Source organism: Sinocyclocheilus anshuiensis, unplaced genomic scaffold, assembly GCF_001515605.1.
Source record: "Sinocyclocheilus anshuiensis isolate Anshui unplaced genomic scaffold, SAMN03320099.WGS_v1.1 scaffold330, whole genome shotgun sequence".
NCBI classification, from domain to species: domain Eukaryota; kingdom Metazoa; phylum Chordata; class Actinopteri; order Cypriniformes; family Cyprinidae; genus Sinocyclocheilus; species Sinocyclocheilus anshuiensis.
Window position 1 is genome coordinate 1,995,539 of NW_015547689.1, and position 18,389 is coordinate 2,013,927.

Sequence of the window (18,389 nt, forward strand, 5' to 3'; positions counted from 1 at the left end):
TTTTTGAACATTAAAGCATGTCAACATATTCTGTTACACCAAATACACAAAATAATGATCTTTAAAATAGCATCATATGACCCCTTTAAGTGATTTTTTTGTCTGGAGCCCTCCTAATGTACAGTAAATCACATTGAAGAACACTGTAAAAAGGCACATAAAAAAAAAAAACTTTAAGAAAACATGTTTAGAAAAAGTTCTACATCATACACAGTACTATTATTTTGGGCAGGCAGAAGGGTGAAGCCCCTGCATTCCAGGCAGGACTCCAAGGTTTGTTATCATCAGATACTTCCTTTGGGTGGGAAAGGTTTTTCCACTGACCTTTGGTCGTGGTACAGCACATATCTCATGAGAAACAGATGTTTTTGAATGTTAGTGTTTTCTACACAGTTTAAAATGCTAGATTTTAGTACAGCAAGACTCTAATATAACCTTCTTTTTTTGGGGGAACAAAATCTTGAACAAAACAAAAAATATATATAGGGGCATGCTGTTGTGTTGGCAGTGGACTTTACTGACAAGTATGCAGAGCAGAAGTGATCAATATGTGATATTTATAACTTTTTAAAATAAGGAAACACCATGTTCATTTGAAAGTTTATTCAAATATCTCTGCCACAATGCATCAAAAGCAGTTACATTTAGCGTTAATCAGAGATAAAAATCAATATATTCATCAAATTGTCTATTATATACATTTAATGTGTAATCGTTAGATCTGTTCAAGAATTATATATAATACATACCTTCTAAATTGCTGAAAATGACTATTATGATAATATATATTATATACCATAATATATTATGATAATCTGTATATACAATGCCTTTGTTTGGTTCCATATCTACCCCAGTTTCCAAATCAGTATTTATAGAAGCAGTTTTCATCTACAAAAACAGAAAATATGGATTTATCATGATTAGATGTATTCATTTGCAGGTACTAACACTACAAGAAAATGAACACTTTTACAGATTTTTCACAGGGAGTTCGAACAGCAAAAAGGCTATTTCTTCATTCTCATGTTCCTTTCCACATTCCATGAGACAAGCAAAGCGTCCAGGCTCATGCTCTACCAGATCTGCGTATGCACTGGGACCATGATGCAATAACATTAAAGGTGCATCTGGCCACCCTGAGGAATCCAGTGGGGTTTTATTCAAGTAGAGACCAAGATCCACTCTTTTCTTTGGATTAGACGGATGGGAATAGAGCAACCATGTCTTTGGAGGATTACTCTGTTCTAGAAAACTCAACACACTCCCCTGGCATCCCTTTCCGGTCTCTATCAGCTTGTTTGGGTATAAAACTGTGCCAAAATCATCTCCAGAGTTGTAGCTTAGCGCCTCCGTTCTGTAGCCAAGGCGGGTTCGGGCATTGCAGTACAGAGTACTCATACCTTTCTCATCAATGATCTCAGCCATCTGACACTCACACGACTCAACATCCATTTGGTTCCCCACCTTCCATGTGATTCCTTGATCATCACTGTAGAATGCTAAGGCATAAGGTGTGAAACAGCAAAACGATAAGCAGCAGCATGATATGCAATCAGGTTTGTAACGATAAGCATATGCTGGGATAATCAGTCTTCCGCTCTTCATTTGAAAACCATGTCCTGGTCCAACAGCAAATGGGGCCCATTCTTTCATCTGCTCACCGATCACATCTGCTGTCAAGTCTATAGTATGGCTCCAGGTTTTGCCAGCATCCGTACTGGTTACATAACAAAGTCGTCCCTGGCTCTTGTTTGTCCGTATTTGTTCATATTCAGAGACTCGAGTGGGAACACAGACAAAAAACAGAAAGAGGGTCTTGGATTCTCTTTCATAGACCGGACATGGATTCATGCTGCGGTGGTTTGGTAGACAAGCTGAAGAGAGCACCTGATGACCACTGTCCCACTGAAATATAAAAGCATCATGACTGTGTTCATGCCAGGCTGTGTAAAGCATCTCTGAAATAGTTAAGTTGTTAAGAAAACTGGCATGAATAATATTTAATTATTTTGTACCTCAACTTCTTGATTCTTGGCATCCTTCCATGTTCCTCTTCTCAGCACAAGTACTTCTGCGTTTGTGTCACTTAATGTTTTTCTCTTTTCAGCAAAGGCAAGGAAGGTTTGGTCGACACTGAGATAGACGAGAGCTGGAATTCTGTATGACACCTGTTTTTCACAACAGCAACACCAGGTTTGGGGCTGTTCCTGTTTGAATATTGTTGTTTTGTTTATTTCTTTAAGACATCCTGAATTGTTTCTTGATGGTGTCTTGTTACCCATTGTTAAAATTTAGCCCTGGAAATAGAATAAACAGTATCAGTAACAAGACAATAGACAAGTCATAGTATGCAATGCAACTATTTATTTTATTATTATTATTATTATTATTATTAATTTGCAGTCATCGCAATTCTGTTTTTTTTTTTTTTGCTTTGTCATTGTATAGGGTAAAGATTGTAGATTCATGTAAAAAGTAAAAAATATTAATAAAAATGGCCCGTTAGAATTTTGAACAGTCTCCAAAGTCATAGCTGATAGATTTATTTAATTTTTTATTTTAAATCAGTCAATTTTAAATGACACTGAAATCACAAGAACACTGAACAGAGGTGCTTTATTATAATTTTTTTCCCCAATTAAAATTCAGTAAATGACATTAATTTTTTGTTTAGCATACCTCTGTAGGGAATCTTCATTGTTTTTGTTCTTAATAATAATATAAAAAAAGAATAAATGTTGTAAAATAATAATAGAATAAAATAATTTTTCTACCTCAAAATTGAGACTGCTACTTACACTGAGACTTACAACTTCTACTGTCACCTGATGAGAATGGTAGGCCTATAATAAGGAACTGTACAATTTTACTGACCAATAAAAACATAAAAATGGTAAATTTACAATCTAGCAGACCAAGTAACGTATAATGATTTTTTTTTTTTTTTTTGCTGCGCAACTCCTGCAGTCACACTCTCCTTGCTGATCATGTGTGCAAAATCTAATGGTTACAAAAATGATCAAAACCTTGCCAAAAAGCACAATACTGCTGAATAAAAAGAGTCAAAGGGGACACACCCTGGATGAGAAGCAGCATGCCTGCACAGGTAGGACAAAGTACAGGAATCACGTGAGACGTTGAAAACAAAACAATGAATATAATCACTGTACAGACATAAGTTACATAAGATTTTTTTTGCACTTCAACCTGCAACCTATGGACACCACTTTAGCCATTCTTGCTGTATGAAAATAAAAACTGGTGCATTAGTGTTAATGATTTGAGACAAATACATGTTAATTTACTGAAAAAAAAACAAAACATAACTGTGAGTGGCACTCATAAAACGGCAGAATTTTGTGCTGACCCCCTTCATTCAGAGGTTGCGTTACAAATAAGCATCTCTAAATGTATTTATTTTTTATTTTTTTGTAAATTCTGACAGACTGGGTTATATATTTATTTTATTTTTACTTACTTTATCATATTTTATTTTTAGTAATTTTTAAGGTGCCACTGACATCACTACACTCAACATATACAACTAATTTATTCTTAAACTTAAATAAATTACATTTATTTTGTCAACAATTCTCTCTATATGAAGCAATACTCACAGAAATTATTTTTCTTGCAGCAGCAACAAATGATTCTTACAGCAGGTTTGTCACCACCTCTCAAACCTCTCATCAGGTGAAACCAAAACATTCTGAACATCCCTTATTTATAATAACCTATTTCAACACAGGACATTTCTGAAACTAGATTAAACATTAACTACGTTTAAAGAGCAGGATGATAAGAAAGTCAACATGCGGTCATATGATAATAATTATTATTATTATTATTTAAAATAGACTGCCTGCAAGGTGAAAAACATTGTTTATCTTTTTCTGTTTCATTTACTGTTGTCCTTTCAAGTAAGCATAAAGTGTGTGTGTGTGTGTGTGTATATGTATATATATATATATATACATGCATACAGTACATACATACTAGCACACACACGCACACACACAGACATATATAATGTTAAATACCAATAATCAAAATATTTGCATATTTGTATTCTGTAGGATGAAAAAATGTGTGCACTGTTTAAAGTTACATTTTGTTTTCAAATACATATTCAATTGAGTTTCATTTAATTAATAGCCTACATATTTAATTGAATTTCGTGTTTAACAAAATCTGCATATTCCTACTATACATCAAAGGACCTTTCCCGATCCCATTCCCTTCTTTCTCTCCCACTTCGCTTCCTGTCATCATACTGTCCTATCGCAATAAAGGCAAAAATGCCAAACATAAATCTTAAAAAAATAAATTCTGGGATGTAATGGGAGCAAAACATGTTTAACACAAATATTATAGTGTTATATTGTGAACATACAGTATATTTTATTAAACGTGCACTTTAATTAAATTGGTTAGAAATACACATTTTATATCTAAGAAAAAACGGTCCCCCAATTTACATATTTTACATTTAAATTTTGATCTTTTATTTAAATTGGTTAGAAATACACATTTTATATCTAGAAAAAACGGTCCCCCAATTTACATATTTTACATTTAAATTTTGATCAATATAATCTTATTAATTTGCTAATTTGTCTGTGCAACACTACAGACATAAGTAGTTGGCACCAGTGTTATAAGCATAAGCACCAGTATTTTATTAAAATAAATTAAAACCAAAATGTCTTTAAGCTTTCATTTTACTGAATATAGAATACTCAGTCTAGAAATTATACAAATTTTTTTTTTTTTTTTTTTTACAAATTCTGCCTCTCGTTTTGCCACTTCAATTCACTGCAATGCAAAAGAGATAGTTTGCATTAGTTCTTGTGTTTGGGGCTGTGTTGGATAAAAAAATATGCTTTATTTGCTTTGTGTGTGTGTGTGTGTCTGTGTGTGTTTATATAACTGTTATGTTTTACATTCCATTCAGCTTGCTTTATCTGGCACGCCATATAGCTATTGTCTGGCAAAAGTCTTCCAAGTTACCGCTGATTTAGATATAGACAGATCCATCATGTTTTACTGGTCTGGGTGGGGTAAGCACTGACACATGTTATCACTAATATTTTACCACTAAGGACAAAAGGAGTTGAGGACTGTGTAATGAGCTTGTGATGGCGACATTGGAATATCTGGAATAATTACAGAATGATTATTAAATGATTTATGAGCCGTGTTACGTGCATGAACTATAAACACCAGGATAACTTTATCTCCCATGTCAAAAATGAATTATGGTCTCAACCCCTAATGTTGCACAGCCCTGCACAATTTTTTAAAAACACACACCTTATCTTTACTGTGCACTCAAATAATCCTGAAGAGAAGTGAAAAGTGTGATGCAGCAGAATGAGCAGAAGCAACAGAATATGCAACACAATACTGATTCCCTACAGTTATTTTTTTTTTTAAAGTACTTAATGATTTCAAGAGGTAAAGTAACAATAGTGAAACTTATTTGAATTAGTTAAATATGCACATTTTACTGCTGCAAAGAACAAAAAAACCCACACTGTATCAGTTGTGAGTGTCAACTGGAACCCTTATGGATGCTCAACTATGACACATACCAACCAGAGACATGCCATGATTGCATTCACTTTTTATTTCACAAGTTTGCATGTTCATATAATCTTGATGAAACAGATTTGGCAAGCTGCCATGAAAGAGGGCTTGACATGTAACTCAAGCACTAAAGGACTACTTAAAACAAGCCTGTAACAAAAGAAAATAAATAAAGCATATGATGAGGTGACAGAGGGTTGGAGGAAGAACTGTCACGGTGGTGAAGAATGCAGCTGCTATGTACTTTTGCAAAAGAAAAAAAAACTGACATTAACAATAAAAATGGAATCGTTACAGAATGAGGCAGTCAAACAAAGCACACAACAAAGAAGAATACTAACATATTTTAATGGTAAACTCAAAGGAGACCAAGCATCTATACAACCACACTCTACTGGCAAACAAAGGAAACTAAAAACTACACTAAACACAACTAAAACTAGGTCACAGGGAAAACAGAAACAAAGCATCCATGTAACAGAAATAATGGCACAAAACTATTTTTCATAAAGTATATTTTTGGTTAGATATTTTGATGACCTGTTGTTCAAAAGTTTGGGGTTGGTAAAATTATTTAATGTTTTTGGAAAAAAGTCTCTTATGCTTGCCAAGGCTAGATTGATATTATCAATAATGCAGATTATAATGCAAAGAGTGTTCTCAGTTTTATTATAATTTTTTTATGTGATTTATTCCTGTTGAGGCAAAGCTTAATTTTCAACAAAGCAGCCATTACTCCAGTCTTCAGTGTCACATCCTTCAGAAATCATTCTTATACTGCTCAAGAAACATTCCACAGTTGTGCTGCTTAATAATTTTTGTGGAAACTGTGATACTTCTGTCAGGATTATTTGATTAATAGAAAGTTCTAAAGGACATCATTTATTTGCAAAGTAAAATTAGATTTTCTGATTAAAGGGGTCATATGATGCTATATTAAATATCATTATTCGTGTATTTGGTGTAACAGAATATGCTGACATGCTTTAATGTTCAAAAAACACATTATTTTTCAAATACTGTACATTATTGTAGGTCCTCTATGCCCCGCCTCTCTCAAACACTCGTTTTCAACAAAGCCCCCTCCTTTGACAAGCGCAGTCTGCTCTGATTGGCCAGCTGACCCAGTGCATTGTGATTGGCCGAACACCACAAGCAGTGCCTGAAATGTAACGCCCCTTACCATAATCGCGAGCATCAGCTTTCAAAGTAAATATCAAGACAGTTAATAATGTCGTTAGTTTTACCATCAGTTCAAGCCCGAAAGGGCAACAGAGTCGCGTGACAGACACAGTGACGACGCAGTACACAAGCTGCGGTTAAAACAGCTGACTGCTATGATTTCTGACAGGCAGTTCACTCTCCTGTGATGTGACCAAGTGGCAACCTCCCCCTCTCTCTCGTGAAGCCAACAAGGAAGTGACTTAAACTGTAATTCGTCAACTGGCCGCTAGAGGCTGGCTGCAAAAGGGAGTCAATCCCATAGACTCTCCATGTTAAAATGCCCAACTTTACAGCAGAAAAAAACATATTTACAGCCTGGTTCAAAAAATGATTCTGGTCTATATAGCTAATTTTGCCCTTCATGACAACTGTGAGGGGGATGAAATTTTGTATAACTCATCCGTTTAAATTATATTAAGCCTTAAAATTCTGAATAATTAAGGGCGTGGCCATTTGAGTGACAGGTGGATTGCCGCTGCTGTCACCACCCTCCAAAGAGAAAGGAAAACTTGAAATCGCATCATATGACCCCTTTAAAGGTACAATATGTAAGTTTTCGCCACTAGAGGTCGCATTTTCAAAACAATAACAAAGGCGAAGTTTGATGACGCTATTAAGGAGGATGTTCACGGATGAGGTAATTAATACATTTTTTGATTACCTGTACCTTCCGTAGTTATTCAAACAGTGAATAAATTATACAGAGAATGCAAGCAAAGAACATGTACACTGTCAAAGAACATTATGACTGACTTAAGTTTAGCTTGAGTTTAAGCACTCTCAAAAAAACTCCCCTTATAATCAGTAAAGCTGTCTATACACGGTTTGATGAATGAATCTCTTACTTACATCATATGTATCTCTTACATCATACGTACATCTGCGCTTTGTTGTTTATGATGAGATCATTCGCGTCAGAGCTGAATTCAGTTAGCGAGCGCAGTGCACTGAACAAAAACTCATCTGAACGCCTCTGATTGGCCATTGCATTCATAAGCCCATAGACTCATGTGTGATTGGTTATAATCAGACTGTATAAAAACATGGACGTAGTGTCCGTGACGTCACCCGTAGATTTCCGAAGAGCGTTTTTGAAGCTCAAAATTGGGCGGAGGCAGCCGTCGAAATCTTGGCAGCGCGTCAACGCGCGTCAATCCCGGATAATCGAAAATGGGCAAAGAGGCGGGAGCAGGTTGCTGAAGCCACGCCCACCTAGCTCGACGGTGGTGACACGCGACAGCCGTAATGGATTTGGAGTTTAACTGTACAGCAGCATTTGTGTCTGCTTGTTGCCATACTCTTTCTACGAGCGGAAACTGAGGATATGAGGGAATTTTTTTCCCCCTTTATTCAGTTCCATCAAACAAAGGCACAATGCAAACAGGGAAACGTTGCACATCTCAAAGCATGCAAAACAGAACAACTATATATATATATCATACATACATTAGGGCAGTTACATAACTTTGAAAAGCTTTAGAATTTGTATTGTTTTTATTAGCTTCTTATTTTGTGATCTCATATTAGAAAGGGTTTCAAAGTATATTTTAAGATCAGTGTTACAAAATGTAATATATGATGTTTTTTTAATTACTTTTGACTTATGAATATAAAACGTTGCTAAGATAATTAACAGATTAATAATATAAATATGTTCCTCAGAAAAAGATGGGTTTTGATAACAAAGTAAAATATCATGAGGCTCTAAATTAAGGGCATTGTTTAATATTTTTGTTATGTCTATTTTAAAGTCAACCCAAAATGAAATAGAAAAAGGGCAATAGAAAAATAAATGTTAAATTATTACCATTGTTCCATATAAAACACCTGCTAGGAGAAAAATTGTGTTTGTACAAAAGTGACCAGAAAAGTAATGCTTGTTTGTGATAATTGGCCAAAGCAACGGGAAGTTTGCCAGTTATATAAGGACACTGCAACAAAAAATGCAATCCCCCAAGTTTTTCAAATAAATGATATGGGACAATATTGAAAACACTCGTTTGATTTTTTAAAAAGTTTTTAAGCCAATTCATTTTTAAAATTTGGTTGAAAATTAAGAACATTTAATCCACCATCAGATAGTTTATTAACAAGGACACTTTTTTATTTTATGAGGCTTGTTTCTCGAGATTAAATTAAAGAGTATTTTATCCATTTGTGAGCATATAAGCTTTGGGGCACTAAGTGAAGAGAGAAGGTATGCTGCTCTCGAAAGACCTTCTGATGATTTACTTAATAAAATTCTTCTTTGAATAGAAAGATCTCTCGCCAACCATGAATTATACCTCTTTTGCATTTTTTCGATAACAGGTATAAAATTTGAGTTGACCATTGCATCAGTATTTTTAGAGATTTTGATTCCCAAATAGTTTACCATGCTTTTAACAGGAATATTACATACAGTGGATAGGTTGTTATTTTTAAGCTGTAGGATCTCACACTTAGACAGATTTAAATTCAATCCAGAGAATTTTGAAAAATTATTAATGATATTCAATGCCAGAGGTACCTAACTATCACTAAGAAAAATTGTCGAGTCATCAGCAAGTTGCGATATTTTAATTTGTCTTTCATGAACTGCAATACCTTTGAAGCAATGTTGATTTATCATATTACTTAAAACTTGAGCTACGACCAAGGAAAAAAATGCAGAAACTGGACAACCTTGACGGATGCCTTGATTTATTTCAAATCTAGGAGATGTTCCATTGGCAAGTTTAATAGAACTATTGCTACCACAGTACATAGTTCTTACACTTTTGATGAACTATTGTCCGAAACCAAAGAGTTTTAATTAATCAAATATAAAATTATGGCTTACTGTATCAAAAGCTTTTCTAAAATCCAGAAAAAGTATTAAAGGGTCTCCATTTAATAAATTACTATACTGCACTAAATCAATAACTAAACGAATATTAGAGGAAATGTTGCGACCTTTCATGAATCCACATTGAGTTTCATCAATTATCTCATTGGATATGTGGATATTACACCATTGATCGGTGACCAGGGACGAGTCATTATTTAAAATGGGAATTTCTCTGGATTTACAAATCCTTGGGACCATTTGGAATAACATAAATACACAACTGCATAAAATATATAACACTGTGCAAGTAGTTTTTGGATATTTTATTACGAAAATCTTACATATTGTACCTTAAATTGAATGCATGCTTGCTGAATAAAAGCATTCATTTCTCAAAAAAATCTTCTGAATGGTACTGTGTATGATCTACATATTTTGATGATTTAACTATGTTTAATATCAATTTTGTGAGTAAACGGCCATTATTCTTAGCACTAATTTAATTATTTGCAAACTAAAAGAAAATGCTGACTTTTGCTATCTCATTTAGCACCCTTGGCCTAAATGACGTCACTGAGTTTAAAAAGGACAAAGGCTATCCCTTCAACCTCACTTATCTCTCCACATTCCATGAGACATGCAAAGTGTTTTCCATCTCCACACTGAGCCAGATCTGAGTATCCACTTGGACCATCATAGATGATCAATTTATGATCCTCCCATCCTGAGGCATCCCACGGGGATTTATTTAGGTAGACTCCAAGGCATGCTCTCTTTCTTGGATTGGTTGGATGGCAATAAAGTAGCCATGTTTTTTCAGTTGCTTGATCAGGGGCAAAACTCAACACACTTCCTTGGCAGCCATGTCCAGTCTCTGTCAGCTTATGTGCAGATGAAGGCTTGTCAAAAGGTTCTCCATTGCTCTCGCTTAGAGCCTCGACTCTGTGGCCGGATATACTTCGAGCATTGCAGTAAAGTTTACTGTTACCTTTGTCGTCAATGATCTCAGCCATCTGACACTCGTTAGACTCACCATCCACACATTTTCCTAAATGCCAAGTATTTCCTTTATCATCACTGTAGAAAGTGAATGCACGTGATATGGGTTTACAGTTGAGTGAGCTGCAAGGATACACATATGCTGGGATAATCAGTCTTCCGCTCTTGGTTTGAACACCATGTCCTGGTCCAACAGCAAAGGTGGCCCAGTCCTTCTCCTGCTCACCGATCACATCTGCTGTCAGGTCTATAATATCACTCCAGGTTTTGCCAGTGTCCTGACTGGTTATGTAACAAAGTCGTGCCTGATTCTTATTCTTATGTATTTGTTTGTGTTCCGAGATCCCAACAGGAACAGTGATGAAAAACAGAAAGAGGGTCTTGGATTCTCTCTCATAGACCGGACATGAATTCATGCTGCGGTGGTTTGGTTGACAAGCCGAAGTGAGCAGCTCATGACTACTACTATCCCACTGAAAACGAAAAAACAAAAATAAAAAAGGCGTAATATTAAAATAGAAAATTTGCTGAAATGTGCTCACCCTCAGGCCATCCAAGATGTAGATGAGCTTGTTTCTTCATCAGAAAAGCATTACAGTAATGAAAAGTAAAATACGAGTCCTCTATCCATAATATTGCTTTTCATCATATTGCCTTCTCCGGTAAAAACAAGAGTTTACAAGACAGTGTTTACAAGTGAAAACAGTCCAAATCAGTTCAAAACAAATATGTCTATGGATTCTGAGAGGACAACAGGGGATGGATTTGTTTCTTACAAACACACAGCTTTTCGCTTTACAAGACGTGTGGATTACTTGTGGGTATATTATTGTGATGTTTTTATCAGCTGTTTGGACTCTCAATCTGACAGCACCCATTCACTGCAAACGTTCATTGATGAGCAAGTGATGTAATGCTAAATGATTCCAAATCTGTTTTGATGAAGAAACAAACTCATCTACATTTCACATGGCCTGAAACAGGAGAGTAAATTTTCAGCAAATGTTTATTTTTGGGTGAACTAGTTCCTTTAATACTTACGTTCCAGAGAACTGTCTACCAATAAATGTTAATGTTGCAAGACTCACCTCAACTCCACCATCCTTCCATATTCCTTTTTTCATCACAAGGACATCTGCATCAGTGTCATCTGCAGTTTTCCGCTTTTCAGCAAAGGCAAGGAATGTTTGATTGTCACTGATATAGATGAGAGCTGGAATTCTGTATGTCACCTTCATTCTTTCAGATTTCTGAGGCTCCTGTTTGAATAATGTTGTTGCTGGAAACGGTCTTGATTTGCTTCCCCTATGTGTTTTGTCCATTGTTAGATTTAAATCCTAAAAATATGATGAGCAGATTTACATTTGAAAAAAAAAAAAACAATAGGTACAATAAGGCAAGATTAAGCATATAAGTTAAGTCAAGTGGTGAAGTCTTATAGAGGGCTTGGTTATAACTTACTTATAAAGGAGTACTTGAACGATTATTTTTGTTTTACCCTGTCCTTCCCTATTCCTTTGGCTATTCTCTCCGTATCCACTATAAGGAGACTGAATTGTGCAATGTGTGCGTCTGTTGGAGTTGGAGTGTGTATTTCCCTTACTTTGATCAAATTACAAGCACAGTTATAATGCAAACCATAGCACACGCACAACAGATAATAAAAGTAAATGATAACAACACGAAAGCGAAACTGCCGCCCTGTTAACTTTTAGCAAAACTTGAGCTGTTCGCGTTGTTTTAAAGAGACTAGCAGTAGCTGCCTCTTAAAGCGTTACATTAAATTGTGCATTAGCCTACTTGTTTTAGCAGCCTGAACTAAATAGCCACGTGCGACGCAAGGTAATGTGACACCGAGAAAATGACGGCGGTAAAGTTAGTTTGACGTTTGACATTCATTAGACATTCGTTTTTTTTTGTTTTTTTTGCCAATTCAACTCTTTGCAGCTGTTATGTTTTGAGCCCAAACTAACTAGACATAAATATATGCCCTTTATTTCCCCTTTCAACAGCACAAGGCTTACTTTCTAGGGGAAAAATTTAAAAAATGAACAATTTAAATTAATTAAACAATTTAACTACGTGACATTATAATATAAAACCAATACTAAAATGTTTGGAAAAACATCCCTGTTATTGCACAAAGCTCCGTTTTTGGAATTACCATTTTATGTGTTTTATAATAATTTTACAACTTGCAATAATATAATTCCATTAAACGACAACACCATTTGATCTAAAGGTATCAAACCAACTGTAAAATATTCAGAATATTATTCCCTATAATGCAGAAGGCTTGTGTCACGAATCCTGTCCATGAACTTCCTTCCGCTTGCCACCAGAGGTCGCCCTCCCATTATATTGACTCTCACACCACACAGACTGTTACACATCACCCTAGACTACATTTCCCATGCTCCATTGCACTAATCACAAGCTCACCTGAAACTAATGACACACAGCTGCTACCAATAACACACACTATATAAGTCAGTCTCACACCACCATTCAACACAGAGTATTGTTTAGTGTATATCACTGTTTAGCTGATAGCTACCTTACGGAGCCTGCTTTAGTTTTCCTAGCCTTATCCGAGTCTTGCCTTGTCTGTTTCTCGTGTTCTGATCATTGCCTGTGTGTCTCGGATTACCCCTCTCATCTTGCCCTGTTCAGATACTGTTTGCCCCTGCCTGGACCTTTGCCTTGTACCTGGATTATCCCTCTAGTCTCGCCCTGTTGGATTACATTCACCGTCGACTGCCCCTCGCTTGTTTACCGGACTGCTCTTGCCCTGTCTTCTACATAGTCAAGTCAAGTCACCTTTATTTTTATAGTGCTTTTAACAATACAGATTGTGTCAAAGCAACTGTACAGCATTAATTAGGAAAATAGTGTGTCAATAATGCTTTTATATGTTTTATATAGTTAAATTAATTAAGCTCTGACACCGTTTGAGATAAAGGTATCAAACCCACTGTAAAAACTGTAAAAATATACTTACGTTCCAGAGAACTGTCTACCAATAAATGTTAATGTTGCAAGACTCACCTCAACTCCACCATCCTTCCATATTCCTTTTTTCATCACAAGGACATCTGCATCAGTGTCATCTGCAGTTTTCCGCTTTTCAGCAAAGGCAAGGAATGTTTGATTGTCACTGATATAGATGAGAGCTGGAATTCTGTATGTCACCTTCATTCTTTCAGATTTCTGAGGCTCCTGTTTGAATAATGTTGTTGCTGGAAACGGTCTTGATTTGCTTCCCCTATGTGTTTTGTCCATTGTTAGATTTAAATCCTAAAAATATGATGAGCAGATTTACATTTGAAAAAAAAAAAAACAATAGGTACAATAAGGCAAGATTAAGCATATAAGTTAAGTCAAGTGGTGAAGTCTTATAGAGGGCTTGGTTATAACTTACTTATAAAGGAGTACTTGAACGATTATTTTTGTTTTACCCTGTCCTTCCCTATTCCTTTGGCTATTCTCTCCGTATCCACTATAAGGAGACTGAATTGTGCAATGTGTGCGTCTGTTGGAGTTGGAGTGTGTATTTCCCTTACTTTGATCAAATTACAAGCACAGTTATAATGCAAACCATAGCACACGCACAACAGATAATAAAAGTAAATGATAACAACACGAAAGCGAAACTGCCGCCCTGTTAACTTTTAGCAAAACTTGAGCTGTTCGCGTTGTTTTAAAGAGACTAGCAGTAGCTGCCTCTTAAAGCGTTACATTAAATTGTGCATTAGCCTACTTGTTTTAGCAGCCTGAACTAAATAGCCACGTGCGACGCAAGGTAATGTGACACCGAGAAAATGACGGCGGTAAAGTTAGTTTGACGTTTGACATTCATTAGACATTCGTTTTTTTTTGTTTTTTTTGCCAATTCAACTCTTTGCAGCTGTTATGTTTTGAGCCCAAACTAACTAGACATAAATATATGCCCTTTATTTCCCCTTTCAACAGCACAAGGCTTACTTTCTAGGGGAAAAATTTAAAAAATGAACAATTTAAATTAATTAAACAATTTAACTACGTGACATTATAATATAAAACCAATACTAAAATGTTTGGAAAAACATCCCTGTTATTGCACAAAGCTCCGTTTTTGGAATTACCATTTTATGTGTTTTATAATAATTTTACAACTTGCAATAATATAATTCCATTAAACGACAACACCATTTGATCTAAAGGTATCAAACCAACTGTAAAATATTCAGAATATTATTCCCTATAATGCAGAAGGCTTGTGTCACGAATCCTGTCCATGAACTTCCTTCCGCTTGCCACCAGAGGTCGCCCTCCCATTATATTGACTCTCACACCACACAGACTGTTACACATCACCCTAGACTACATTTCCCATGCTCCATTGCACTAATCACAAGCTCACCTGAAACTAATGACACACAGCTGCTACCAATAACACACACTATATAAGTCAGTCTCACACCACCATTCAACGCAGAGTATTGTTTAGTGTATATCACTGTTTAGCTGATAGCTACCTTACGGAGCCTGCTTTAGTTTTCCTAGCCTTATCCGAGTCTTGCCTTGTCTGTTTCTCGTGTTCTGATCATTGCCTGTGTGTCTCGGATTACCCCTCTCATCTTGCCCTGTTCAGATACTGTTTGCCCCTGCCTGGACCTTTGCCTTGTACCTGGATTATCCCTCTAGTCTCGCCCATGTTTATAATACATATTGTTAGATTTTTTTTATTTAACACTAGAACTCTATTCTATTTCTATTCTATCTACATTTTATTCTGTTTATTTATTATAAAAAAAATAAATAAATGAAAAACCTTGCTATGTGTACTGCGTTAGACTTACCGGGACTTGTCACAACAATATATTGTTGCTCTTTTGTCACATTCTGTCCATTTTTGCTTTTGGCCTTCATAGACATTATTGTTTTTACATAAACAAATGGACAACTCTAAACTCAATTGTGTATTTCAGATGCATCACATCCCACAACCTCCTCATCTGCAGAGAGAAACTGCCACTCAGTCACACCAAAATGATGGACTTAAAGGCATCATATAGGATTGTGAAGATATTTCACTGGAACTTTGTCTTCATCACATCTATTTTTTGTTTTTATTTTGTGTTTGTACACTTTATCTATGTATTAATGTTCAATGTCAAGTGTCAACTGTTGTTAAGAGCACTGACATTATTGCTACAATTTCACATCAATAAAAAAGTACCTGATTCACACAATATGTTGTTGCTGCTGTTATTGTTGTTGTTGTTATTTTAATGTAAATCCCCCTCCCCCTGATTTCCCCCCTGAATTACTGATTTTTTGGACTTCAGCCATCCAACTACACAGACTGTCAACACACTCTCAACAGGTAAATGATTTCTTTCTTAAAATGTCTTATTATTTTCAACTTTTAAACTGTAACTGGTTTCCTTGACCACGTCTCCTAAATAAAGCTTGCAAATGGATCCGCAAGTCTCACATCTCGTTCGTCCCGAAACAGCTTGTTTTTTTCAGATTATGCCTTTGTTTTTATATACAGTACCGAAACCATATGTTTTATATACTGTACCCAGTTAAATTAATTAAGCTCTGACACCGTTTGAGATAAAGGTATCAAACCCACTGTAAAATATTGAGAATATTATTCCCTATAATGCACAAGGCTTGGTTTTTCAGATTATGCCTTTTGTTGTTTTTATGAATCCTTATTTTTCATATGTTTTATAAAGGCTTGTTTTTTCATATTATGCCTGTATTGTTTTTCCTGTACAGTCATGAATCCATATTTTTTAAATGTTTTATATACTGTACCCACTTAAATTAATTAAACACTGACACCGTTTGAGATAAAGGTATGAAAACAACTGTAAAAATCTATAAATATTATTCCTTATAATGCACAAGGCTTGTTTTTCAGATTATTAATCTGTTTTTTTGTTATTTTTTTGGACAGTACTGAACCCATTTATATCCATGAAACTTGAACACCACTTGTTCACCGAGTGCTGAACTTTTAATTTTTTTAGGCAGTCCTGGAACCTTGGTGTGATATCTTTAGTTTAAATGGTGATCAAGTTTCATGGATATAAATGGGTTCAGTGCTGTAAAAAAAAAAACTGATTAATAATCTGAAAACCGAACCATCTGCATTATAAGGAATAATATTTAGAGATTTTTACAGTTGGTTTGATAGCTTTATCTGAAATAGTGTCAGTTTAATTAATTTAAGTGGGTACAGTATATAAAACATATTTAAAAATGTGGTTTCAGTACAGTATATAAAAACAATGAAGGCATAATCTGAAAAACCAAGCCTTGTGCATTATAGGGAATAATATTCTGAATATTTCACAGTTAGTTTGATACCTTTAGAGCAAATGGTGTTGTCGTTAAATGTATTTATATTATTGCATACATTTAAAGTTGTAAAATTATTATAAAACACATAAAATGGTAATTCCATTTTCCACGGTGCAATAACAGGGATGTTTTTCCGAACATTGTAGTATTGGTTTTATATTATAATGTCACGTAGTTAAATTGTTTAATTTTCCCCCCCTAGAAATGAAGCCTTGTGCAACGTAAAGGGCATATATTTATGTCTGTCTGAGTTAGTTTGGGCTCAAAACATAACAGTATATATAAAATAAAAATACAAAAATAATATATAATAGTACTCTCAGTACACTTCATTAATTCTGTCTATTATGACCTTGTCATCAAAAGGCACACACACTTATGGAGAATAATATAACAGTAGTACTATCTGGCTGCCGATTATATCCATGTAACACAATCAGTCAATTTTGATTAAAAGCATGACCAGACTAAACTTAATCATACCAGAAGTTCTAATGACACTAGTTTGTAACAGTGTAATATAGTGCTCTCCTGGACTACTTTTAATGAAAACATTAAAATTTGTTAGAATTAGAATAGATTGTTCAAATTAATCTGTGGTAATTACAGATACAACACAGCTATTTACAATAAAATGCCAACAATAGTGTCAAACACTACACTAAAGATAGTACATGTATAAATGTCAAGCTAAAACTTTTGCACCATGAGCCAGTAAAAGGTAACATTGAGAAATACCTTCTTTAAATATTTAAATTTTTTTTACAGTGAAACTAAGTGAATAATAAAAAAAAATCTACACAATACAACGTAAAAAGCAAGCAGTTTATATGACATACAAATGAGCAGTGACATACAGTCCTACTATATAGGCATATCATTTTCTTACTATAAATGAACAAATACAAGGTAAAGCATAACTTGCATGCATCAAGCCAGTACCAGTACACTCATAATTTAATTATCACAATAACTGCTTAATTAACTGCTAAATAACTGCTTAATTTATTAAGTCATAACAGTTTCATGATTTCAAGAGATGCTGTAACTTCACTTTAGATAATTTGTTTTTTTAATCCGGCAGAAAGATGCAAATCTAACCCAAAAGCAAACATAAAAGGAATAGTTCACCCAAAAATTTTAATTTGCAGACAATTGACTCACCCTTGACCTCAGTATTTAGATTAATTTGTTTCTTCATTGCAACAGATTTGGAGAAATGTAGAATTACATCAATCATTCACCAATGGATCATCTGCAGTGAATTGGTGCCGTCAAAATAAGAGTCCAAATAGCTGATAAAAACATTGAAATATTTAGAACTGTTCTTACTTGTAATCGGATTTGTGCACATTTCTCTTCTGATTCAGTCAAGAGGACTGAATCAATGGTTTAAAGTTAAAAA

General features: G+C 34.9%; 2 protein-coding genes across 3 annotated transcripts; both read right to left on the reverse strand.

The window, feature by feature from the left end:
- Positions 1-834: 834 nt before the first annotated feature.
- Positions 835-3,711, reverse strand: LOC107703493 (sialidase-4-like). Its single transcript, XM_016506117.1, has 3 exons — positions 3,621-3,711; positions 2,019-2,300; positions 835-1,908 (listed from the first exon to the last, which is right to left on the reverse strand). The coding sequence occupies exons 2-3, from the start codon at positions 2,283-2,285 to the stop codon at positions 973-975; spliced, it is 1,203 nt and encodes a 400-aa protein (XP_016361603.1). The 5' UTR covers positions 2,286-2,300; positions 3,621-3,711; the 3' UTR covers positions 835-972.
- A 6,319-nt stretch (positions 3,712-10,030) lies between these two features.
- neu3.2 (sialidase 3 (membrane sialidase), tandem duplicate 2) lies at positions 10,031-12,154 on the reverse strand. Of its 2 annotated transcripts, XM_016506229.1 has the most exons (3): positions 12,086-12,154; positions 11,713-11,961; positions 10,031-11,097 (listed from the first exon to the last, which is right to left on the reverse strand). In XM_016506229.1, the coding sequence occupies exons 2-3, from the start codon at positions 11,944-11,946 to the stop codon at positions 10,186-10,188; spliced, it is 1,146 nt and encodes a 381-aa protein (XP_016361715.1). In that variant the 5' UTR covers positions 11,947-11,961; positions 12,086-12,154; the 3' UTR covers positions 10,031-10,185. The 2 variants fall into 2 exon arrangements, with proteins under 2 accessions (XP_016361715.1, XP_016361717.1); XM_016506231.1 differs by lacking the exon at positions 12,086-12,154 and having other exon boundaries at positions 11,713-11,964.
- Between the last annotated feature and the right edge of the window lie 6,235 nt (positions 12,155-18,389).